This window comes from Brassica oleracea, chromosome C6 (assembly GCF_000695525.1).
Source record: "Brassica oleracea var. oleracea cultivar TO1000 chromosome C6, BOL, whole genome shotgun sequence".
Taxonomy (NCBI): domain Eukaryota; kingdom Viridiplantae; phylum Streptophyta; class Magnoliopsida; order Brassicales; family Brassicaceae; genus Brassica; species Brassica oleracea.
The window spans coordinates 35801222-35827242 of NC_027753.1; the positions used below are offsets into that span (position 1 = coordinate 35801222).

Below are 26021 nucleotides of genomic sequence, written 5' to 3' on the forward strand. Positions count from 1 at the left end.
TTTTTTTTTTAGAGCAAAAAACTCTATATTTAGAGTTATAGAGTTTCTTTTGGAGATGCTCTAAAGTAATCGATATATACATATTTTTTTCGGGAATATGTTTTTTTAAGGCTATTATTTTAGTAGTTCATAAAATATATATAACAGACTAACAGAGTAAGAGTATGTAAATAGATTAGTCGGTTTGGTATCTCAGTATAAGAGGTGTGATCAATGTAAACTGACATTTTTAATCAGAAATTAAACATATATCCATCTTCTCTAACAATATATTTGATTTTACATCTGTGTGGTTAATTAATATATTAAGACTACTTTGGTATCAAAAGATTAGTACATTGTTACCATTACTCTAGTCTCTAATACAAGTCTCCTAACATGTTTTTAGCACACACAAAAAAAGTCTCCTAACATGTTAAAATAGCAATTTATTGTTGCTGACAGTATCCAACATAAGAAACTTTTAATATGCAACACGCAATACAATGATGTGTGATTAAACAAAATTAAAATCTCAGGATGCTCTTAGGTTCGCAACAATCTGTATTTTGTATACTCTACAATATTTAAATCTCAGATATAAATTTGATTCCGTAGAAGTTTTTATTTATTTGCCGCATAATTTATTGATAGTAGTCACGGACAACATTCTGATATTTTTTAATTAAAAACAAGAATCTAGTGAGCTGTGAATTCCGTCGTCTGGAAGACCAAATTGATCAACATGATACTTAAAAATACTCTTTCCGTTCCTTAAAATTACATATTCTAAAAAAAAAAAATTGTTTCAAAAAGATCCATATTTTATATTTTCAATGCATATTTTATTAATTAATTGCAAACTTCAAAAAACTTAATTGCACTAGTTAAATTTTTATTGGTTTAAAATTATGGAAAAAAAAGATAAACACAAAAAACTATGCAAATTTAATGTGTTTTATTAAGATGTGTGAAAAATCTAGAATATATAATTTTAAAAAACAGAGGTAGTATTCATTTTGGAAACATGCATTTATACTATTTGTTTTGTTGTTGCATAATGATAAAATAAAATACATTGTTTGTCTCTTTTGTGAATTCATTAATTTGGTCTTTCTAATTATCGTACCGTCCCATTCTCAATTCGATCAGTCAATCTGTAACGCCATATTTTGCAACCCTAAATATATTTATTATTATCCTTGAATTATTCGTAAGAGAATTCATCTAAACTGAAACACTCTTATTTAGGCCTGAGGCTTATTATCCGAGATCTGGATTCGATCTGAGATCCGCTCCGGATCTGCTCCGAAAATAGGATATCCGGGGTGTCCGGATCCGAATTCGGATAATAAAATCTTGGATCTGTCCAAACCGAATCCGGATCCGGATATCTTAGTTTTTAGGTCCAGATATCCGGATCCGGATCCGTATTTTTAAAACACATTAAATTTTTAAATTTCATTAATATTTATATTTGATATATTAATATTTATACATGAATTAATCTTATATTTTAGTTTTTATAATATTATAGACATATATAAATATAAATATTATAAATATTGTATACATATTTAATTTATGTAATATATTGAAAAAATAGTATTTTTTTTAAAAAAATATTATTTTTAATTATTTTTACGGATCTGGATATCCGCAGGTAATAGAATATCGAGACTGATATTCGAAATCCGGATATCCGAAAACCACGAATCCGGATCCGGATATTAAATCCATGGATCCGACGGATCCGAATATTAAATCCACGGATCCGGGTACCCTAAATTTTTCGGATATCCGGATCCGTCTCAGTTTTACTTATTAAGACAACTATAAATAAATAAATATATATACATATAATATTATTTGAGAAATCAGTTTCTTATGTGTCACTATCACGTTAATTTTTACCATGGTTAATTACAGAAGAATCTTTAATGACTAAAATATTATATTTAATTGGCATTATGAAAAACTATTTAATAATTTTTTTTTTTAATTTTAATTTTAATTTTTTTTGTTTATATTTTGCAAATAAAATATATAATAAAAAGGAAATATTCATATAATAAAAAAATTATATTTACAAAAAGGAAAGAAAAAATATTTTATGTTAAAAAATAAACATATATTTAAAACATAATACTAAACAGCATAATATATGTTTTAAAATTGATGAATTTTTTTTATTTATATCAATCTTTTTTCTCAGATTATTAAAAAAAGTAACTTAAATAGCATATACTAAAATATCGTTGAGGAACTTAAAAATATTTTATAATTTCTACTATTGAGATGTTTATTAATTTTTGTATAATTTCTTTTGGTTATATTTTAAAATTTTCACATTCATTAATTAAACTATATATATAGAAATTTACAGACTTTAATCAAACCTAATATACGACTAAAAATTATTTAAGGCTTAATAGTTTTATATATTTATACAACATAATATACTTCTAATAAGAATGCATAAACCAGTAGGAAATTTTATGCTTAAGGTTATTTATAATATTTTTTAATTTATATTTTATACATCTAAAGTATAAAGTTACTTAGAATTTTACAATAAAAATATTTTGTAAATATTAATATCCGTTCATGAGTTTTCATAAATTTTATCGGTATTGTTTGTTTATAAAACTTGGTACCTATCATCATTTCAGTTTTTATACTATTTCTGCAAATCAACAAATATCAAATTATACAAAAGAATTTTAAAAAGTACACACACGTATTTAAGAGGAACTGGACTAATGTAGTTTAACTAGAATAAAAAATAACTGTGCTTTGATTTGAGGAAATATGTGTAGCTTAATATAACCCACAAAATGAGTAATTAAAATATCTAACTTTTTATACTCATAATGATAAGTCTAAATACAAAATAACAAAAAAAAATCAAAATTTTAATCTATTTCAACACAAAAAATATAGTTATACTTTAATAAGTAATACATTTTAACATATGACTAAATGTTAAATATCCAAACTACATGTTTATTTAAAATAAAATAATATTATTTATAATAAATCGTGCATACAAATTACAAAATAATAAAAATTAAAATATTAAAAAAATTAATATATTTATTTAGAAACAGTTATGCACGAGAAAATCACCTTGTATATATATATAATTATATATAGAGAAAAAACGTCGTTGTGGTGGTGCCCGTGATGGATCGATGAATCTAAATAAATAAAGCTCACTTCAAATTCAAGATATTTAAAGAGCACAATGCAATTTTTGTTTACACTTTTCTAAACCGATGGTTCGAATAATCTTTTTGGTGGGCACCAATTTTATTAATAGCTACGATTAACAGCACCGGTACGTATTGTTTATTTCGGTAGTTATAAATTATCTTAACTTTTCTTAGTTGGCTATAGCGGTCTACCTCTGGGTGTAAAGTTAGATATATTAGGTTTCTTTGTCATTTTCTTATATATCATAATTCGTTGAACGTTTTTCTTTCACAAATAGCAATATACAAATTACAATATATAGGATTATACAATATAATCCGTAACAGAAAACGTACATAAACAGAGTTTCCTTGGAACATGGTATGCAAAACAATTGCGCAATGAACTGAGAGCTTATCTAGATGCACTAGTTCCTTTATTAAAGACTTATAGTTACATATCGATATCGTAAATTAGATTAAGGTTAATATGTCATGCATTCGTCATGCTAGAACAAACAAGGAGGCAATGAAAATAATAGAATAGAACAAGGGTCTTGACTCTTCTAAAGATCAGAGAGAAAAGCTTGAATGAAGAAGATAACTTTAACTTTACTTTTGTTATTCAACTTGATCCAACGTTACATCATCGTTTCCTATTTATATACAAGATAGATCTTATCCTCTTAGTTTGTCAGCATGTGACAGCACATGAGGTAAGGCATTCAAATCTGTTGGATGTACCGATGATGTGAGCTGGAGCCGTCGTACATCGAGAGCTCCTTTGAACGTTGAATGTTGACGACTTTACCGTTGGTGCTAAAGTAATGGGCTTCACCTTTGCTTCTTCATGCTGGGCTATCTCAGTCTGGCCCAGCTTGCTATTACTCCCCCTCACACTTAGTGTCGTCAGAAGTGAGACACTCAGTTTGTTCCTCAACCGATAGAATGCTTCCTGGCTCAGAGACTTTGTAAACACGTCTGCAGTTTGAAGTGACGCTGGAATGTGCTTCACTTCTAACAACTTCATGGCAACTCTTTCCCGGACATAATGAAAGTCAACCTCAAAATGTTTTGTGCGTTTGTGAAACCTCGGATTCGCCGTAAGACAAACCGCCGAAAGATTATCACACAGAAGCAATGGAGTCACCCTCTGTTCCAATCCCATTATCTTCAGCAAATTTTGTAGCCAAGCAACTTCGGATGCAGCCATGGACATGGTGCGATACTCAGCCTCAGTTGATGATTTCGAGACTGTATCATGTCGTTTAGCCGACCAGGAAATGATATTACTCCCAAGAAATGTACAGAAACCTCCAGTTGATCTTCTGGTATCCTTGCAACCAGCCCAATCACTATCACTATAGCAAAGAAGTGTTGAGTCCGTGGACTTCTTGATGCTTATACCCATCTCAGTAGTACCTTTAACATATCTCAGGATACGCTTGAGTAAAACGAAGTCTGACATACTCGGCTGATGCATCTTTTGACAAATGTAGTTCACAGAAAACTGAAGATCAGGTCTTGTGAGTGTCAAATATTGCAGCTTCCCAGCAAGACTTCGAAAATAGCTTGGTTCCGGAAAAATCTCATCTTCTCCTTGAAGCTTATCTAGCTTGATCGGCAAAGGAGTTGGCATTGGAGCACTGTCTTGCATCCCTGCAGTTACCAGAAGATCTTGAGCATACTTGGACTGGTTCATAAACAGACCCTCTGCAGTGTGATGAACTTGAATACCAAGAAAGTAGTGTATGTCACCCATATCTTTCATACGAAATTCACCATTCAACTGTTCAAGCAAACGATCAATCAATGTGTTGTTGTTCCCTGTCAAGATCATATCATCAACGTATAGCAGGAGGTATATCACATCAGTTCCTTGATGATATATGAATAATGATGGATCAGGGAAGCTACACTGAAAACCAAACTTCAGAAGAAACAGACTGAACTTGTCAAACCATGCTCTTGGAGCTTGTTTAAGGCCATAGATTGCCTTCTTCAGTCGACACACATAGTCTGGCCTTGCTGGATCTTCATAACCCGGTGGTTGTATCATAAAGACTTTCTCCTTCAAGTCACCATGTAGGAATGCGTTCTGAACATCCAGTTGCTTAATCTTCCAAGACTTTGTAACCGCAACATGAAGCACAGTCCTGATGGTTGCTGTTCTTATAACTGGGCTAAATGTTTCTAAGAAGTCCACTCCTTCTTCTTGCTCATTTCCCTTTGCTACAAGCCTTGATCTGTACTTTAAGACAGTTCCATCTGCGTTTAGTTTGATCTTGTGAACCCAACGACATCCCAATGGATTCTGTCCTTCTTCTGGTGGAACCAACTCAAACGTTTCTGTCTCTTCCATATTCTCCATTTCTACATCCATCGCGGCAGTCCAGTTTTTATCCTTCAGCGCAGCTTTCAGAGACTTTGGTTCAACTGCATCTGACTTTACTGTAAATAAAGCATAGCGAGGGTTTGGCTTCAAAATTCCTGCTCGTGCTCTAGTAACCATAGTGTGGACCGGTGGAGCAGGAAAAGGTTCTTGAATCACAGGTGGAACTTGATCTTGATCATCATTACTAGCACTTGAAGATGAATCACTTGACTCAGTTGTGTGACTTTCATCTGCATTCAGTGGAGGCAGCTGAACCGGAGCAGAAACCTTCTTCTTCAAAGGAGGAACTTCTTCATCGGTATACACAACGTCTGACTCCTCCACATTGATAGCTGCTGTGACTGCAGTTTTTAACCAAGCACTTCTCAGAGGAGATGTTTGTTGATCATGACACTTGCTGTAGAGATCAGCAAACGGAAAAGAACTCTCATCGAAAAGAACATGACGACTTATATAGACCTTATCTGTAGGAGGATGATAACATCTATACCCTTTGTATTTCTCATTGTAGCCCAAAAACACACAGGGAAGAGATTTGGGATCAAGTTTATTCTTCATGTAAGGTCTCAAATAAGGAAAGCACTTGCACCCAAATACTCTTAGAGAAGTATAAACTGGAACCTGACCATGGAGCTGTTCATAGGGACTCTTGTTATCTTCTAGAACTGACGAGGGAAGAAGATTACCAAGGAACGTTGCAGTAAAGAAAGCCTCAAGCCATAGCTTTTGAGGTGCTTTACTGTGATACAACATTGTTAATCCAAGCTCAGTGATATGTCTATGCTTCCTCTCTGATAGACCGTTTTGCTGTGGCGTATGCGGACAAGACACGAGATGTTTAATACCACAACTGGACAGATGCGAAAGGAATTTGTTGTTAATGAACTCTCCCCCTCCATCAGACTGAAACTGTTTAATCTTCACCTGAAACTGATTCTCAACAAGTGTTTGAAACCGAAGAAACACTGAAAAGAAATCTGACTTCATCTTGAGTGGATAAAACCATGTGAACCTTGAATAATTGTCAACAAAAATCACATAATACTTGAATCCCTGAGAGGAAACTACAGGACTTGGACCCCAAAGATCACAGTGAAGCCTCTCTAAAGGTTTTGTAGAAACAGTTTCAGAAGGTAAAAATGGAAGTCTGCAACTCTTCCCTAGTTGACATGAATCACAAAACAACTGACAGTCTTTCTTATTCAAAACTATAGATTTATTTTTGGCCAGAAGTTGAAGAATATCCTTGTGAGGATGACCCAGCCTTTGATGCCAAACCCCATCACTTGTGACTTGCTGCCTTGAAGAGTAGAAAGCCTTAAACCGATTATCCTTCAACATGTAGAGATCCTTATGCCTTCTTCCTGCTGCTATCACTCGCTTTGTTTCCTTGTCCTTTACGCACACAGAGTCAGAATCAAAAGTAAACTCACATGGGTAATCTTTTGTGAGCTTTGAAACAGAGAGCAGTGACTTTGTTATAGTAGGACAGACTAACACATCTTTGAGAGGTAGAGTACCTTGGGGCGTGTGAATAGCAACTGAACCGACATGAGTGATAGGTAGATAATCACCATTACCTACAATGACTTGATCATTACCAAGATATGGCTCTGAAGATTGGAGCTGAGACTCATTGTTGGTAATGTGAGCTGAGGCAGCAGAGTCTGGAAACCACTCTTGTCCTGACTGTTGTTGTTGATCAGACAACCTGATTGTTGTGAAGGCGTTGTGAAGATTCTCCGGACTTTCATACTCCTGATCAAAACGATTGTAACACCTAGCAGCAGAGTGCCCATAGCGTCCACAGATTTGACATGTTGGTCTTGAGTTGTTGTTCGAACCACCTGTGAACTGCTGCTGAAAACCTCTACCACGAGTAGAGTAAGACTGAGAACCTCTTCCTCTGTATCCTCCTCTGTAAGTACCACTTCCACGACCACGGTTAGAATACCCACGACCAGCATGAAACGCCATATGAGGACTTGTCTCAGTAGGTTGACTCTGCGCTTGCAGCTTGTCATCAAAGTTGGTAAGCTTAAAGACTGCATCCTCAAAGCTTAACTCAGCCGTATCCATCGAATGTTCAATTACAGTGCAGATAGACTCATATTCTTTACCCAAACCTCCTAAAGCACCATAAATGACTTCTTGTTCTGACAAAGGACATCCTATAGAATCCAACTGATCGCAAATACTCTTCACATCACTAAGATACTGAGACATAGTATTGGAGCCTTTAGCCATACCTTGCAGTTTTCGTTGGAGATCAAGCTTCCTTGTAGCTGAAACCCGATTGTACTTCTTTCCAAGGCTGAACCAGACCTCCTGAGCAGAGTGAAGACCATAGACAGAGCGAAGCGCTTCTTCAGTCAGTGAACCAAACAGCCATGCCATGACAAGTTGATCCTTTTTAACCCACTTGCCAAACTCCGGGTTTGCCTGCTCCGTGACTTCATCGCCGTTACGGACAGTGACAGTAGGCGAAGGTCGAACAGAGCCACCATTGACGAACCCTAACAGAGATTGACTTGACAGAAAAGACTCAAACTGAGTTTTCCACAAAAGGTAGTTTGTGGAAGAGAGTTTGAGAGTAACACAGTGTGTGATACTCAGAGAAGGAGACGTGAACGGATCATTGTCTTCCATGCTCTGATACCATAAAGATCAGAGAGAAAAGCTTGAATGAAGAAGATAACTTTAACTTTACTTTTGTTATTCAACTTGATCCAACGTTACATCATCGTTTCCTATTTATATACAAGATAGATCTTATCCTCTTAGTTTGTCAGCATGTGACAGCACATGAGGTAAGGCATTCAAATCTGTTGGATGTACCGATGATGTGAGCTGGAGCCGTCGTACATCGAGAGCTCCTTTGAACGTTGAATGTTGACGACTTTACCGTTGGTGCTAAAGTAATGGGCTTCACCTTTGCTTCTTCATGCTGGGCTATCTCAGTCTGGCCCAGCTTGCTATTATCTTCCATATACAAAAATTGGGCATGTTTAAGACATTATGTGAATGTGTAAAAGGCAAAAAAAAAAGACGGGGAAGAAAAGTCAGAGATGAGGAAGGTGAGAAGGGAAAAGAGTACAGTGGGATAAATAAGATGAATCCATACAACAACTTGGCTATTTCAGATTCAGACACAATAACTTCTCCTCATAGACATTGATAGAGTGATGGAGAGAGGCTTTGTCTCTTTGTTGTCCCTACTATTTAAAGTCAACCAAGTCTCCTCTCGATCCCATAACTTCTCAATGTTTTGGGCATTTGGCAGGTAAATAAATTCAGAAAACATACTCACTATATTTTATAGCCATAAAAATAAGAAGATAAAAATACCTCATATATTAGTTCAATTTTTTTTTTGTAAAATTAAATATTTCAAGTGATAGTATCTTGGAAATACTGAGAACTTCTTAAAATGATTGTTTAGAAAGGCAATATTCAATAGAACCAGACCAGTGTATGTCCTTCAGTAGGCTATCGACCTACCGTTTTCTACTCATGTTTTTTTTTTGTAAACAACCGTTTTCTACTCATGTTCGATCTCCAATTGTAAGCTACCTCCAATGTAATCCAATTTTGTTTTTCTTCTCTCTTTTTTTGCCTACAGACCATTCTGTTTCCTCTATTTAACTAGTTTACTCACCAAACTTTGTGTTTGATATCCACTCTGTTATTAGTAATAAGTTTTTGTTTAGTTTTCCCCTATCTAAATAACCATCTATATTAAAATTATTTGCATGTAACAATTGTGAATCACTATATTTTACTGAGTGAAGAAATTCACTGTCCAAAATTCACATAATGAGCTGCAAAAATTAGGGGTAAAATGAATAAAAATAAGCCTGGTTAGTTAGGGTCGGATATCTCTGCTACTCTGTAATAGCTATTTTAATTTGCTATTCAGTCTGATTCTAAAATTGAATAACAGTAAGGTTATGAAGTTGACATTTTTACCAATATTCGTTAGGTACAAGAAAATTACAAATTTGTAAAAAAATTCACATGGATATTCACTTTGCTTTCGATATATACATATGTATAATAATTTAAAAAAAATCTGTGGAATATTATTTTGATGATATTATCAAATGGCTGAAGATACGGGAATCTAAGACTAGAGTTGAAGTAGAAGTAAAGAACAAGAGGAAAACAACAGAAGATACAACTCAAGTCCAAGAGATGCGTCAACATAGAACTAAAGACATCAAATATAAAACGCGTATCAATACAAATTCAACTCCAATTATTTTGCCATAACTTAAACGGCTAGGCATAATAAATAGATAGATATTTTGGAACTAATAGGACGCTACATGAGACCATCTCCTCCGCCTAGCTTTAGCCCGATATGAACCATGGTTTGTTACGGATGATTTAAATGATATCCTCTGCGGCGATGAAAAAGATGGAGGAGTAGTACGGCCTGAGAGGTCCTTTTCAGACATGAGGACATTCTTCTCAGAAGGCGACTTATTTGATTTACAGCATACGAGAGATCCGCTATCCTGGAGGGGAAAACGAGGCGATGATATCGTCCGCTGCAGACTGGATCGCGCAGCAGCAAACACGCACTGGGCGGAATGCTTTCCATCTGTAAGGAGTCAATACCTCGGGTTCGAGGGGTCGGATCATAAACCGCTAATATCTTTCTTTGATAAAGGCGGCAAAAGACGGAGAGAAATCTTTCGATACGACCGACGGCTCTGTAAAAACGATGATGCGAAGAAGGTGATCGAGGAAGCATGGGCTGGACAACCGAGAGTGTCGGTCATTGAGAAACTCGCCAACACCAGAAGTGCTATTTCAATCTGGAACCGCACACAACAACGCAACAGCCGGTTGGTAATTGAACAGAAGCAAAAGGAACTCAACGACGCCCTTTCAAAACCAGTGGAAGATCTGGTCCTGATCCAGGAGATCTCTTCTCAACTTAACTCAGCCTACCAGGCCGAAGAGGACTATTGGAAGCAAAGAAGCCGTTTGCTGTGGCTGAAGCTTGGTGACCGTAATAACGGTTTTTTTCATGCCATTACAAAGACTCGTAAAAGAAGGAATGCTTTCACTGTGCTTGAGAGAGATGATGGCCAGATGGTCTATAAAGAAGAGGAGATTATTCAAGTCATAGAGGAGTATTTTGAGAAGCTATTCACAACCAGTCCCGGCGAGAGAGCAGATACAGTCCGACGAGCTCTCCGTCCCATCATAACGGCGGAAGACAACACCATGCTTATAAGCATGCCCTCGGCAGCTGAGATTAAGGAGGCGGCTCTCTCTATTCATGCTGATAAAGCTCCCGGACCAGATGGTTTCTCCGCGGGCTTTTTCCACACTCATTGGGATAAGATTGGACCGAATATTGTCACTGAAATACAGAGTTTCTTCAGGGGAGAGCCGCTGCCAGAAGGGGTAAATCATACCCATATCCGTCTTATGCCAAAGATCACAAACCCGCAAAAGGTGTCGGACTTTCGCCCCATTGCGTTGTGCAACATCTATTATAAGATCTATTCCAAGTTGTTGACGAGACGTCTCCAACCGATTATGGAGAAGCTGATTTCTGAGAATCAGTCGGCTTTTGTTCCGGGTCGTGCTATTGGGGACAACGTCCTTATTACCCACGAGGTCCTACACTTCCTAAAAACATCTAAAGCGGAACAGCGATGTGCGATGGCAGTCAAGACGGACATGAGCAAAGCCTATGATCGGCTAGAATGGGATTTTATCGCGCTTGTGCTGGCTCGGTTGGGATTCCACCGAAACCTTATCAGCTTGATAATACAATGTATTTCATCAGTTACATACTCCTTCCTCATTAACGGCTTGCCTAGAGGGAAGGTAGTACCGAGCCGAGGGATTCGCCAAGGTGATCCCCTCTCTCCTTACATATTCATTATGTGTAGTGAAGTCCTCTCGGGATTATGTAACCGAGCTCAAGAAGAAGGATTAATCCAAGGGGTCAAAGTCGCGAGAGGATGTCCCCGGATTACCCACCTACTTTTTGCAGACGATACAATGTTCTTCCTCAATGCCTCAGCGGAAAACAGTGAGGCTCTACTGTCTATCTATTCCTCTCTCCCTACATATTCATTATGTGTAGTGAAGTCCTCTCGGGATTATGTAACCGAGCTCAAGAAGAAGGATTAATCCAAGGGGTCAAAGTCGCGAGAGGATGTCCCCGGATTAACCACCTACTTTTTGCAGACGATACAATGTTCTTCCTCAATGCCTCAGCGGAAAACAGTGAGGCTCTACTGTCTATCTTACGGAGTTACGAAGAAGCGTCTGGTCAATCGATCAATAGTGAAAAATCGGCGGTTACCTTCTCCCACCGTGCCCCGTTAGCGTTGAAAGACTCGATCAAGACAATCCTCAATATCCAAAAGGAAGGAGGCGTGGGAAAGTATCTTGGATTACCGGAGCACTTTGGCGGTCGGAAACGCGACCTCTTCTTCTCCATTGTCGACCGCATACAACAGAAAGCCCGAAGCTGGTCCACAAAGCTTCTCTCCTCAGCTGGCAAACTTGTCATGCTTCAGAGTGTTTTATCGGCCATTCTCTCCTTCTCCATGACATGTTTTAAGCTCCCCATGTCCTTATGTAAGCACTTCCCCTGCTGTCAAGAAATCACCGACTGGGAATGAGAGACTTCCTGAAATTTAACGACGCCCTGCTCGCCAAGATTGGATGGAGACTAATCAACAACCCGGCTAGCCTCTTGGGGAAAATCCTACAAGGGAAATATTTCCCAGACGGTGATTTCTTGACAGCAGGGGAAGCTTCTGTTATGTCACACAGTTGGAGAGGTGTTCTGATCGGCCGTGACCTGCTTACGAAAAACATCGGCTGGGTCATTGGCAATGGTCACTCTATTAGCATCTGGCGCGATCTATGGCTCAATCTGAGCAAACAAGAGAGCCCTATGGGCCCACCGACGGAACAGAGCGCTGGCCTAATGGTATCAGCCCTGGTCGATGCAAACTCGGGACAGTGGAACATAGACTTAATACAGCGACTGGTGCCGGAGTATGAAGAAAAGATCTTATGCTTGAAACCGAATGTTACTGGGATTCCAGACAAGCTAATCTGGTTGGGTACGAAATCCGGAGATTACACAACCAAATCTGGATACTTCTCCACCATCGATGAGGATGACGGAGTGGCTCCAACAGAAGTGGGTTTCAACTGGAGAAAAACTGTATGGAACTTAGACTGCGCCCCAAAAGTTAAACAATTTGCTTGGAAAGTCCTAAAAAGAGCCTTACCAGTTGGAGAGCGCCTTATTGAAAGACATATTGACGCCGATCCGAAGTGTAAAAGATGTGGCTGTAGCGAATCTATCACTCATCTCCTTTTCCACTGCGGGTTTGCTCAGAAGGTGTGGCTTCTAGCTCCCCTTAGAACCGACATGGACTTTAGAGGAATTATAGATTTAATGGCGGCATGGCCCTCTATCTGCAACCAAACTTGTCTACCCCCTTCGGGAATAACCTCAAAAGCGCTGGTTCCCTGGATCATCTGGTCGTTATGGAAGGCTAGGAACAAATTTGTTTTTGAGGGCTTCTCGCTTTCTCCGGAAGTTACCTTGTCGACTGCAATCAATCTATCACGTGAATGGAGTGTAAATGCGAAAATGGAGCTGGGAAGAGCACCAGCTCGTTGGTCTCAGGAGATATCTGCTTCGAGTGGAGCTACAATCACCAGATCGGACGCGGCGTGGGTGTCGTCATCAAACTCTACAGGGCTAGGATGGACTCTCCTAACCTCACCGGAGATCAGGTCTTTTCAAAAACGCCTTGATTTCGTTGGATCCCCCCTGATGGCGGAGGGACTGGCGCTTAGGGAAGCTACCCTAACGTGTAGAAGATTGGAAATGCGATCGGTGCGCTTCGAGTCTGACTCTGCCCACCTAATTAAGTGCCTAAAAACTGAGATTGAAGTTGCAGAGTTGCATAGCATAGTGTCTGATATCCTTTCTATTGTTGCTGAATTTGAATCTGTTTCTTTTGGCTGGATTCCTAGGGAGAAGAACATGATTGCTGATGTTTTAGCAAAAAATGCTCAGCTTGTATTTGAACCGCTGGTAGTTGAGGATGGTATCAATGCTCCTAACTGACCTTTCTTCTATTTTAATGAAATATATGTGTTTCAAAAAAAAAAAAAATTTTTTTTTTGTCAACTTTGGATTTTCTATAACTAACTCTATTATTTGAGTTCTTATGACTATGATTTGGTAAGAAGTTTGTGTTGTTTATGTGGACTGTGTCAGTTAAAGGTTTTGAATGGTTATACTAATGGTTGCTGATTTTATCTGTTAATAACCTTTTTTTTATTACTGTGATTTTTTTTCTGTGGGGCTTATTTGCCAAATAACAAAAAAAATGGAAAATTAGATTTTGGGAGAAAGAGTAGAGAAAGATAGGAAGAGAAAATAGGAAAGGGGGGAGGAGTTTTTTTTGTTGTATATAGGGTGTTGGTGCAATTTCCCTTTTGAATGATTAGCAAAAAACAATTTTGACCACTAGCAGGTTATTCAGCTATGTTGAGTACATTCCTCAAACCTGAAATGTTCATATAGCACATCTTTTCAAAATTCATTTTCGTGGGTGCAATTTATGTGTGGTTAGTGAGTTTATTTGGAGTAAATATCTCAAAAATTCAGGTATATAGCACTTTTTCTCGTTACAAAATATTTTATTTTTCTGAAATGAGTTTGCGTTATTGTCGTGAATTGGTGCTTTGGCTACGCCGACATGTTGTGAACGTCGTTTCTATGGTCATATGACATGAGAATTGGTGCTCAAGTGCTTTGGCTAAACAATGTTTCATGAGTGCAATTTATATAAACTTTATGCATAGTAAATAACTTGTGATAAAATTAGACCCTGGATGGGTAGAAAAAGACAGCGTTAAGAGTTTGTCAAACAAGTGATCAAAGTCTATAAACATAGGTGCCGGGGGAGTCTACCTGAGACTACTTCCAGACAACTAGAATCCAAGAATTCAGTAATTAAATGCATTGAGCATTTTTTTTCAAGTCGCGTGTCCAGTTGAAAAGTGGAAAAATGTTTTCTGGAATTCTCGATTCTAAGGAAAGGTAAAATTTGGAAAGTAAGTAAAGTCGAAGCGATTAACCGGTGAGATAATCAATTCCAAGGAAGCCATGCCATTGCTGGGTCTACTCGTATAGAATTGTTTTGGAAAGTGTTTCCTAGGTTGAATCTTAGTAAGATATAATCCCAAGTATGAACATGTCGGGTATGAGAATGGGTTGATCTAAGGTGTGATCTGAGCAATGCTTCATCTATGACGTGATTGGAGCCTATTAGAGTTGATCCACGGCAACCACAAAATATGTCTTGACGATCCAAACAGGCCATTAATGAAATTTGCCTTGAAGGCTTGAACCATGTAGTATTAGGTGCCTTAAACTTCTGATTTTTTAGGCCTAACGTTGGCATACATGTATAACGTTTACCTGGCTAAACTACATAATTTATTTTTTGTTACATCGTTAAACTTTAGACATTTTTACTCGTACTCGATAGTTCAGTATTGTTTGTATCATTGTGTAGAATAAGTCAAGATATTTGTGAACCATGTGAATAAGTAGGACGCTGACAATCATGTATTTGTTCTTTTTTGGTATTTGCTTAAACAAAGCTTTGACTGTTTACCAAAGAAAATATAATTTTATTTAATTACCTTGTTTGTGGTCAAAATTCATCTTCTTTTTTTTGGTAAAAAATTAAATTTATTATATTCATCAAAAAGGAGTCATACATTCATCAGTTCTTTCTTTTCAGATTTTTTACTATTTAAGCGATTTATTATTCAAAATTAATTAATTAACTACCAATTTTAACCATAAAGTCTTCTCTCAATATTTATTTGTAGTCAAACTTAACTCAATTATAATTGCATTGTACCCACCAATGGAATATCGTAGAAAAATCTAGTCAAGTAAAATGAAATGTATTGAGATTAATAAATTTCGGAACTTTTTCGGATTTAAAAGGAAAAATAGAAGTGTCAAAGAAATTGAACTACGTCAAAGTCACTTGATTCAAGAAGAAGGAGAAACCAATTAAATTCCGTAAGAACAGAAAACAAATAAATAAAACAGGAAATAATGTCATCTAAATAACACGTGAACAGAAACTCATGCTAATTAATTTTCTTGACCGGAAAATATTCATCTCCAAGTTTTTAAAATAATTAAAAAAAATCACTCCTCCTTCCTCATTTAACTATAAATACAACACCATCCTCTCGTCTCCTTCGTCACCAAAAAAAAAACACAACCTTCTGTACCCAAAAAAAAAACAGAGAGAAAAGACAGAAAAACCAAAAAAAAAGAAGAAAAAAGAAAAATAAACAAATTTTCTTTTATTTTTTTTTCTTCTATAACACTTACACTTTCTCTTGTTGTTTTGTATGAAAATGGGAGCTAAAGATACGGCGGCGCTAGAGACACAGTCTATCGAGGAAGATTTCGACCAGCCATCTCCTCTCCGTAAGATCATCTCCGTCGCTTCCATCGCCGCCGGTGTACAGTTCGGGTGGGCCCTGCAGCTCTCTCTCCTCACTCCTTACGTACAACTTCTCGGTATCCCTCACAAATGGTCCTCCCTCATCTGGCTATGCGGTCCCATCTCCGGCATGATTGTTCAACCTATCGTAGGTTACTACAGCGACAGGTGCACGTCGAGATTCGGTCGCCGTCGTCCTTTCATCGCCTCCGGAGCCGCCTTGGTCGCCGTCGCCGTGTTCTTGATCGGTTACGCCGCCGACATCGGGTACAAAATGGGTGACAAGCTCGAGCAAACGCCGAGGGTTCGAGCCATAGGGATCTTCGCTCTCGGGTTCTGGATCCTCGACGTTGCCAACAACACTCTTCAAGGACCTTGCCGCGCTTTTCTAGCCGACTTAGCCGCGGGAGACGCTAAAAGAACGCGAGTCGCAAACGCGGTTTTCTCCTTCTTTATGGCGGTTGGAAACGTTTTGGGGTACGCGGCTGGTTCCTACACGAACCTACACAAAATGTTCCCGTTCGCGATGACAAACGCTTGCGATATATACTGCGCGAATCTCAAGAGCTGTTTCTTCTTGTCCATCACGCTCCTCCTCATCGTCACCGTCACGTCTCTTTGGTACGTTAAAGATAAACAATGGTCTCCTCCGCAGGTTAACCCCGGTGAGGAGAACACTAAGACCGTTCCTTTCTTTGGAGAAATCTTTGGAGCGTTTAGAGTCATGGAACGTCCCATGTGGATGCTTTTGATCGTCACGGCTCTTAACTGGATCGCATGGTTCCCGTTTCTTTTGTTCGATACTGATTGGATGGGACGTGAAGTGTACGGTGGAAGTTCACAAGGAGACGATAGAATGAAGAAACTGTACAACGAAGGAGTACACTCTGGTGCGTTGGGACTTATGTTTAACTCTATTGTTCTTGGTTTCATGTCACTTGGTGTTGAGTGGATTGGTCGGAAAGTGGGTGGAGCTAAACGGCTTTGGGGCATTGTGAACTTCATTCTTGCTGTTGGTTTGGCCATGACGGTTCTTGTTACAAAGTTGGCGGCGGATTACCGGAAAATCGCCGGTCCTTATGCCGGACCGTCGCCCGGTATTAGAGCTGGAGCGTTGAGTCTATTTGCTGTTCTTGGTATCCCGTTGGCTGTAAGTATTTTTGTGTGTATATTAATTTAATTTTATGTTTTTGGCTAAATATAACTCAAATAATTCGTTTTTTTTTTACAGATTACTTTCAGTATTCCGTTTGCACTAGCCTCCATATTTTCAAGCAGTTCCGGCGCCGGCCAAGGTAATTTTTATAAATTTATTTACAAAATATATTAAAAAATCTCGTTAATTTAGAAATTTATTTGTCTGACAATGTGTGTGACCAGTTAAATAAGTTCAATCGTTTGAATTGAATAAAGTTACTGAGAAATATGTTTCCAACTTTATCCGTATCTAATTAAAATTTAGTTTTCATTGTAACTTGTTCAAAACCTTCTGGTTATAATAACTACAAGTCTACAAGTTTATCTATATACTCATTTAATTGGATTTATTAGCTTAGTGATACTATTGAGTATTGACATCTTTGTGTTATTCGTTCATGAATCTTTGACCCATGAATTTCATGTAATTTACCTGATATAGTTGAAACAAAAAAATTTCATTTCTCGAACTTAAATAATTAAAATTTGTTTGTTTTCTTCTTGTTTTTTACAGGGCTTTCTTTAGGAGTTCTAAATTTGGCGATCGTGATACCACAAATGATAGTATCACTAGGAGGAGGACCTTTCGACGCACTCTTTGGCGGTGGAAACCTACCGGCATTTGTACTGGGAGCAATCGCAGCGGCGATCAGTGGAGTATTAGCGTTTACCGTTTTACCTTCACCGCCTCCGGACGCACCTGCCTCTTCAGGAGCCATGGGATTCCATTAGTTTTACTTCTTATGTTTTAATTTTCTTATAAACCTCATCATCAAATACAGCACTATACTTCAAAATTGCAAAACCCAAAAAAATATAAAAAAATAATGCATAATAACCTTGGGTTGTCTGTATTTCACTCTTTCCGTTTAGTTTCTTGTTCTTGTTACCGATTATCAATTTAAAATAGATTTTGTTTTCTTTTTAATGTTTGTTTGATCGTTGGCAACTTGTGTCTGACTATGGTAAATAACTCTAGCATAAGAAATCAATCCTGATAATTAATTTTGTGACCATGCATTAAACATGAAGAAAAAGTTGCAATAGGTGTTATGATTTTCTAATCCCAAAAATAATTATCAAACTTAGCCAGTAACCATATAAATTACTACTAGTTCAGTCTGAAACAAATAACCGTTTTTATTTGTTTGATTATATCGAGCTTATTTTTCTTGACCCCAACAAGTTTATATACTCCTCCTGTTTTGATACATAAGTAGTTTTAGAAAAAAATGTTTATTTCATAACGTAAATTGTTTATATAATCCAAAACATCTATTGGTTGAATTTATGTATTAAATGCTATTTTTTCAAAAATAATTTTTTTTAATATTCACACTTTTAACTAAAACTAGTTACAAATAAGAATGGAGGGAGTATATACCTATTGGATAGCAAGAGCCGGAGCTATGAAAAAACATATGCAACTCTGTTAACCTGAAATGTTTGAAACACTGAAACTGGGCCTTTAAGGCCCTGCTCAACATGTGTATTAGGTGGGGAAACTGATAAACAAATGCTTGAATTCATAGAACATGGTGTTCGAAAAAAAAAAAAAAAAAAAGAATTCATAGAACATAATTTGTCGGTGACATTCAAAAACCATTTATCAATTAAATGCAGACTAAACAGTAATGTGGCAACATCATTATCATTCGGGATTTTGCATAGACCTCTCAACATTAGGCCTAACACAGATCGGATATCCAGGCAATTTTAAGGTATCTGGATCCTTATCCGGCGGATCCATAATTTTATTATCCTTATTTAGATTCGGAGTTCTCAGATATCCGGGTGTCAGATATCCTTCTAAAAATTGTAATATCCGGCAGATTTCCGGATCCGGATTTAGATCCTAAAAATAAATAAAATAATAATAATAATATATATAAAATATTTAAAATAATTTAAAATAAAAATATATAATGTTTTTAATTATTTCTATGTATAATATTACAAAATTTACATAAAATTTACATATACTATTATAAAAATAAAAATATATTAAATAAAATTAGTTTATATATATATATTACTATTTTTGAAAAAGTTATTAATAAAACTTACGGATCCGGATATCCAGACTAAAAAATCAAGATATCCGTATCCGGATCCTGCTTTGACGAATCCAACATTTTATTATCCGGATCCGGATTCGGCCCCTCCGGATATCCGGATTTTCGGATCGGATCCGGATCGAATCTCGGATCGAATCTCGGATCGAATCTGGATCTCGGATAAAAGTCCCAGGCCTACTCAACATAAACTCTATCTGTATATATACATCAACACTTGTAACAAAACGATTACATAGACTCCTCTGGGCACAAAATCTATATTATCAGAAATTATAATATAGTGTAGTTAGGCTTAATTGAGGCGTATCTATATTAGTATATTGTAATCCAGGATTAGATTATCGTAGAAAGAAACATTGTATAGTGTATGTAGTTAGGCTTCAAAGTTTAAACCTAACTACGTTAGCTTAATTGGAAAAAAAAAACACTATAAGATAGAATAGAACGAGTAGTATGAACAAACTAATACTTTATTTGTTTCATTTTATTTTGTTGTTTTATACTTAAACATACAAATTAAAAAAAAACATTAAAAACTATATATTTACTAGATAAAAATATCATTACTAATACACATCAATACATTTTAATCAATAAAAAATAATTTAAAATATAAATTCAATAAATTTTGAATTAAAATTATAAAACAAGTATTTTACTATACAACAACGACTAAATTGAAACAGAGATTATTATATAATGTTTTGGCCTAAAAGATTATGGTTTTCGATCCGTAATTTTTTTTTTTAAACTAATTTAAATGATATAAAAGAAATAAAAAACAGTGAGTTTGTATTTTAATTTTGATTTTTAAGTAAAAAAACAAACAAAAAAGGGAAAGGTGGCGCCGGGGAGTGACGGTGGTAGGGTCATCAGTAATTTACTTTCTCCTCCAAAGCGTATCCTCCTCTAACCTCGATCTACCAAGCAAGCAACCGACCTTATCTAAGCTTTTTTGGTTCGCAAAAAAATCTCTAGCTTCGATCGGATCTCGCCAATTTAGGGTTTTTGAAGTTTCAGAAGAAAGATTCGATCTTTGGGGAATTCGAATGGCGGAATCAGGAGGAGGAGGAGGAGGGTGGCGTGATTCGTATAGAGGAATGTCCTCCGATAACATCAAGGGTTTGGTGTTGGCCATCTCGTCTAGTTTATTCATCGGAGCTAGCTTCATCGTCAAGAAGAAAGGTCTCAAGAAAGCCGCCACCACCGGCACTAGGGCAGGTATTCAATTGAACAAGCAGCTTTTGTTATGATAGAGAGACTCAGGGGACCTCGAAAGATCCCACCTTTATCATGTCTTCTTTCCTCTGTTGAGAGGTTCACTTAACAACCACATTGTATAGGTGTTGGTGGCTACTCTTATCTTTACGAGCCTCTTTGGTGGATCGGCATGACTACAAGTGAGTCCTCTTCCTTTGGCGTTTGCTAATCTTAAACCTTCTTCTTACTGATGCTCTGCTACTTGTAGTGTTACTTGGTGAGATTGCCAATTTTGCTGCCTATGCATTTGCGCCGGCTATACTTGTCACTCCTCTAGGCGCACTCAGTATCATCATCAGGTAGGAGAATATACTCAAGACTCATGTCTGATGCTTTCTCTTATACTCTTTTTTTTTCTTTTCCTGTGGATCTCAGTGCTGTCTTGGCTCATATTATATTACGGGAGAAACTACACGTTTTTGGAATTCTCGGCTGTGCCTTGTGTGTTGTGGGTTCGACTACAATTGTCCTACATGCTCCTCAAGAACAAGAGATTGATTCTGTGCTTGAAGTTTGGAACCTTGCAACTGAACCAGGTGCATTGTCTGAACTACCTAATGATCCGTTTTTTTTTCCTCCTTACAGTCAATTTTTTTTCTAACGTTGGTCTAGTTTTGTTGCAGCATTCATGTTCTATGCGAGCATTATCATCGGGGCTGCTGTGTTTCTTATTACCCGTGTTGTGCCCCAATACGGGCAGACAAACGTAATGGTCTACATCGCTATTTGCTCGCTTGTGGGATCATTGTCGGTATGTTGTCCAGTTTGTAAATTCTATTTTCCTCAAAGAACAAGTGATTGATCAAACATGTGAACACAGGTGATGAGCGTAAAAGCACTTGGAATAGCACTAAAGCTGACATTTTCTGGAACTAATCAGTTGTTTTATCCTCAAACTTGGGTGTTCACCTTGGTCGTACTTACCTGCGTGATAACCCAGTTGAACTACTTAAACAAGGTAAAGTAATTGCGCTTGATGTTAGATGTCTTCCTTGGTTACTAAAGTAATTTCCCTTTCCTGTATTGCACATATTACTTGCAGGCTCTTGACACATTCAATACAGCTATAGTATCTCCTATATACTACGTAATGTTCACATCACTAACGATATTAGCCAGTGTTATCATGTTTAAGGTAACCTTCCGCCACAAAATATATAAAATACCGTTATATGTTGATTGTTGCTTTGGTACATGAATCAAAATTACTGCTTTGTGTTTATTGAACAGGACTGGGATAGGCAAAACGGTACTCAAATTGTCACAGAAATGTGCGGATTCGTTACAATACTTTCTGGCACTTTTCTTCTCCATAGAACGAAGGACATGGTCGAGGGTGCGTATTCTATTTCATTTGCAGCACTTCTTATGTGAAATGAGAACTTAGATTATCCTATACTCTCTCAGCTATGAGGAAACATTTGTATACATAGATGTATTTACACACTCCTAACTAGAGTTTGAGCAATAGCTCTGTTAAGTGTTAACGATTGACAAAAAGATTGCCACATGTTGTATGCATATAATCTTAGTCTGTATGCCCTCTGGAGTTTCTAGGAGTTTGCAACTGAACTGATTGTTATAGTTCTGTTGTTGCAGGTTCGTCGGTAATATTACCGTTGCGGATAAGCAAGCATGCCAATGAGGATGGGTTTGAATCAGAGGGCATTCCACTAAGACGCCAAGAATCTCTCATGTCAGTTTAAAAGCTGTTACTGCTTTGTTTTCCAGTCTACTCCAAGCCAGAGAGCCTCAACTTTTTTTCCCTTGATATACAATGAACGTGTGGACCATGGTTCTTCTGTTCTAACAATCACATATGGTTCAAGAAGATCAAGAAGGTAAAAAGAGGACGATCAGATCTCATCTTCTTCTCGGTAAATATGCTGTGAATTCAATCAAAACAAAACATATGGCATTAGCACACACCCACACATAAACCCTTTTGTGCCCTTTTAGATTTATTTATTTTTCGATGTAAAACTGAGATGGGTTTTGCTTACAACTGAAGGTTTTCAATTCAATATTCGAATCATTGATTTTTTTTTGTAGGTCGGTTTAAACTATTTGAAAAAAAAAAAAATTGAATATGACTCTTTTGTAGGTCCCTCTCAACTAACTCTTTTCTATACATTTCATTACTTGAGAGAAGTTCGTCACCAATTTAATATGACTCTTTAACTTTTAAATCTTTCAACTTTCACATTTATATTCAAATGTAATCCGATTTAAAAATCACAAACGAAGGAATACGTGTTCATCTATAAAGTATCCATAAGAGATAAATAATAATAATAATAATTTGTCGCCAAAATAAAATAAACTAAACCCATATGAAAAGATCGCATAGTTACATATTTTAGCGACTTGCCCCAGAACATCAAACTTCTCTAAATTTTCTTTCTAATTATATGATTTGATGCTTTTGAATTGGCCTACATGAGTGAGTGAGTACATAAACCTTTTTAGCTAAGTTCAGTTGTAATATAAGAAGAAGAGATTGCTGGCAAATAGTAAAAGTATTTCAACTCGAAATGATTAAAGATCCCTTCATACAAAAGAAAATATTGTCGATGTGTGAAGAGCTCATGCATATCAGGCGATGGGCAAAAATTAACACAAACAAAGAGGCAGCAGAAATGTAGTCATAAAATGACACTGCATGAATCACACTGACCGTACCAGAACTGAGCAAAACAGTCAGCAAGTAATGCCGTTTTCCATATTTTTAACACTCGCTTGAAGCTTCCTCTCCTTCACTCTCTGAGCCTCCAAAGCCCCAGCTAAAGAAACCATGTCCATGCATCATATAGTAAAGATAAATATCAAAGTTGAGGGTCCGAGACGAAAATATTAATGAATTAAGCAAGGAGCGAAAAAGATAGAGAAATGACAAGTTGCAACAGATGTATTCCCACACAACTATAAACATACCTTTCAAATTTTAAAACTCCGAAAAATAGATTAATTAGTTGTTCTTCCTTCTTTAATTCATCGGCAATATGATTTGCGTAGTATAGATTCAAGCAATACCTAGCTAGAGGCCATATATATAGAGAGACCAGAGATGGAGGAGCTTGATGCACACAAACTGATGAAACACATTATCAATCATTACCTCATATGGGTTTTGAATTTTCTCAAAAGCTTCACCTGCTCTGTCTCATTTCCTATATTCTTGTTGGCATGGACCATCATCGCCTATTAAATCATTCACTATGCTTACAAACTCAAGTTAGGTTTTTTTCTTGCTTTGATTATCAACAAATTAACAAAGAGAGAGAGGGTATTCACTCCAAGAGAGAAACGAATATCATACCTTTTTCTTACATTCTCGCTTGAGATAAGCCATGTCCATAGTATGGCAATTGAGCCTAAAGCTGAGTAGTGGTCAGCACAATTGAAACATCATCTGACATAACTCCACGCATACGTGAACTCTAAGTGCATGTTGATTATAAATAGAAGTAGTATAAAATTCGAGAAAACTAAGATAGCATCGGACGGCCGAACTCCACTCAAAACTTTCACATGTCCAGGGGCGGATCTAGATAGTCAAAGGATTGGGCATGTGCCACATACTGATTATTAGAAAATTCCTAGGGAGGTATCATCTTTGCTGATCCATTAAGTAAATTGGTTACTGGTGTCACCAATAGCTCCACTGGGAAAGTGTTCGATTCTCACCCCTGCCTCTAGTTTTCCATTTTTCATTCTCTTTTTACTGGTTGCATTTTATATGTTATTTTACAATCTCATAAGTTAATAATATTAGTAAATCAAGTTAATTAAATAATTTGTATCTAATTTATCAAATATTTTAAAATCTAACTATATTTAAAAGCTATTTACTATTATCTATATAATTTATGGTTAATGTCATTTTATATACTCTTATATGACATATTTAAAATTTAGTTACAATCTTATTAGTTATTTTTCACCATTTTAATTAGAAATATTTATAAGTTTAGTTTTTTATGAATAAAATTTACATAACTATGATTTTTATTATGATTGTTTCAATTTTTTAGTTATCTTATTTATTTGTGCCACATACAAATATTGGGTGTAGATCCGCCCCTGCACATGTAAGCAAACACCACAAAAGTTTTGCATTTATAATGTGTATTTATTATTTGCTTTTAAAAAGTTTAATACTTATAGTTAATTATTAATGAAATTAATGTAATATACAAAAAATGTAAAAATTTATTTGAGGCTTATTTTGTTGGAGCAATCCATCCTAGCCCTTATTTTAAGCATCACTCACCGTCAAAATGAAGTTTTCTCTTTTGTATACTCTATCTGTTTCAAAATACATGAAGTTTTAGGATTGTGCACAAATATTAAGAAACTTATTTTTTATTTTAAAAATATCATTAAAATATAAATTAAAAGCTATTCAACCAATCACAAAACAGATTACAAAATATCATTGGTTACACAGATTTTGATAAAGTTAAAAAATGCATTGATATATGAAAACATCATCTATTTTGAAACATTGAAAACTTTCTAAAACATCATCTATTTAGAAACAGAGGGAGTATAAGACAAGATAGGTTCGGTTGAAAGTTGTAAAACTCAAAACCCTAATTTCTACTCAGATAGAGCCCCCTCCCCCTCAAACGTTTTCTCTTCCTTAGAGGATACAAAACTTTTCTTATCCCCTTAGGATCGAATCCACAAGAGAAACAATGATGACTTCCTATCTTCCGGCAGATTTAGAAGAAGAAATACTATCTAGGGTTCCAGCCACATCTCTGATGCGATGGAGATCTATTTGCAGACGATGGAACACTTTATTCTTCGAAGACCAAAGATTCTCCGAGAAGCACTTTCGTAACGCTCCAAAGCAGCCTCTTGTTCTCATGTTGACAGAATATACACTACAAGAAAACAGCAGCATACTGAGGGAAAAAATCGTCGGTATGTCGTCGGAATAACGCTATTCCGACGACATACCGACGAAAAAAGTCCTCGGAAATAACTCCTCGGAAATTCATCTTTCCTCGGAAATCCCTCGGAAATTTCCGACGGAATTCCGAGGAAATGAATTTCCTCGGAATATTCCGAGGATTTTTTTCGTCAGAAATTCCTCGGAATATTCCGAAGAAGATGTCGTCGGAATATTCCGAGGGATACACTTCCTCGGAATATTTCCAAAATTCAAAAAAAAAATTATAAATTTATTTTTTTAAATTGAAATTCAAAAATATAAAATTAAAATTGAAATAGAAAAAATATTTAAAATACAAAAAATAATAAAATAGTTTTTATAAATAAAAAAAATGTTTTATAAATACAAAATTAATTTTAAAATATGAAATCATCTTTTATAAATCCAAAAAACGAATTTATATACAAAGAA

The 26021-nt window shown here is 36.4% G+C and overlaps 4 protein-coding genes across 4 annotated transcripts in view; all 4 read left to right on the forward strand.

Moving 5' to 3' along the window:
- The first annotated feature begins 12220 nt into the window (after window positions 1-12220).
- On the forward strand, window positions 12221-13696 carry LOC106298112. Its single transcript, XM_013734200.1, has one exon. It carries the CDS (start codon window positions 12221-12223, stop codon window positions 13694-13696), a length of 1476 nt encoding a protein of 491 aa, XP_013589654.1.
- A 2173-nt stretch (window positions 13697-15869) lies between these two features.
- LOC106296605 (sucrose transport protein SUC1-like) lies at window positions 15870-18234 on the forward strand. Its single transcript, XM_013732778.1, has 3 exons — window positions 15870-17262; window positions 17344-17407; window positions 17824-18234. The coding sequence occupies exons 1-3, from the start codon at window positions 16018-16020 to the stop codon at window positions 18039-18041; spliced, it is 1527 nt and encodes a 508-aa protein (XP_013588232.1). The 5' UTR covers window positions 15870-16017; the 3' UTR covers window positions 18042-18234.
- A 2009-nt stretch (window positions 18235-20243) lies between these two features.
- Window positions 20244-22671, forward strand: LOC106296856 (probable magnesium transporter NIPA4). The gene is made up of 9 exons (XM_013733088.1): window positions 20244-20608; window positions 20731-20787; window positions 20856-20946; window positions 21023-21183; window positions 21271-21398; window positions 21468-21605; window positions 21690-21782; window positions 21878-21983; window positions 22247-22671. The coding sequence occupies exons 1-9, from the start codon at window positions 20437-20439 to the stop codon at window positions 22351-22353; spliced, it is 1053 nt and encodes a 350-aa protein (XP_013588542.1). The 5' UTR covers window positions 20244-20436; the 3' UTR covers window positions 22354-22671.
- A 2676-nt stretch (window positions 22672-25347) lies between these two features.
- LOC106298113 (F-box protein At3g22700-like) overlaps window positions 25348-26021 on the forward strand; it is a 2872-nt gene continuing 2198 nt past the window's right edge. Inside the window, exon 1 of the mRNA XM_013734201.1 lies at window positions 25348-25534. Coding sequence (XP_013589655.1) covers window positions 25348-25534 — 187 coding nt within the window. The remainder of the gene's footprint in view (window positions 25535-26021) is intronic.

What these genes read in the sequence shown, in the direction of transcription:
- LOC106298112 (XM_013734200.1), top strand. Translation starts at nt 12,221, where the DNA reads ATGAGAGACTTCCTGAAATTTAACGACGCCCTGCTCGCCAAGATTGGA.
- LOC106296605 (XM_013732778.1), top strand. Translation starts at nt 16,018, where the DNA reads ATGAAAATGGGAGCTAAAGATACGGCGGCGCTAGAGACACAGTCTATC. An exon ending in TTCTTGGTATCCCGTTGGCT is followed by an intron (nt 17,263 to 17,343) that starts GTAAGTATTTTT and finishes TTTTTTTTACAG; the next exon opens with ATTACTTTCAGTATTCCGTT. An exon ending in CAGTTCCGGCGCCGGCCAAG is followed by an intron (nt 17,408 to 17,823) that starts GTAATTTTTATA and finishes TGTTTTTTACAG; the next exon opens with GGCTTTCTTTAGGAGTTCTA.
- LOC106296856 (XM_013733088.1), top strand. Translation starts at nt 20,437, where the DNA reads ATGGCGGAATCAGGAGGAGGAGGAGGAGGGTGGCGTGATTCGTATAGA. An exon ending in GTGGATCGGCATGACTACAA is followed by an intron (nt 20,788 to 20,855) that starts GTGAGTCCTCTT and finishes TGCTACTTGTAG; the next exon opens with TGTTACTTGGTGAGATTGCC. An exon ending in CGCTTGTGGGATCATTGTCG is followed by an intron (nt 21,399 to 21,467) that starts GTATGTTGTCCA and finishes ATGTGAACACAG; the next exon opens with GTGATGAGCGTAAAAGCACT.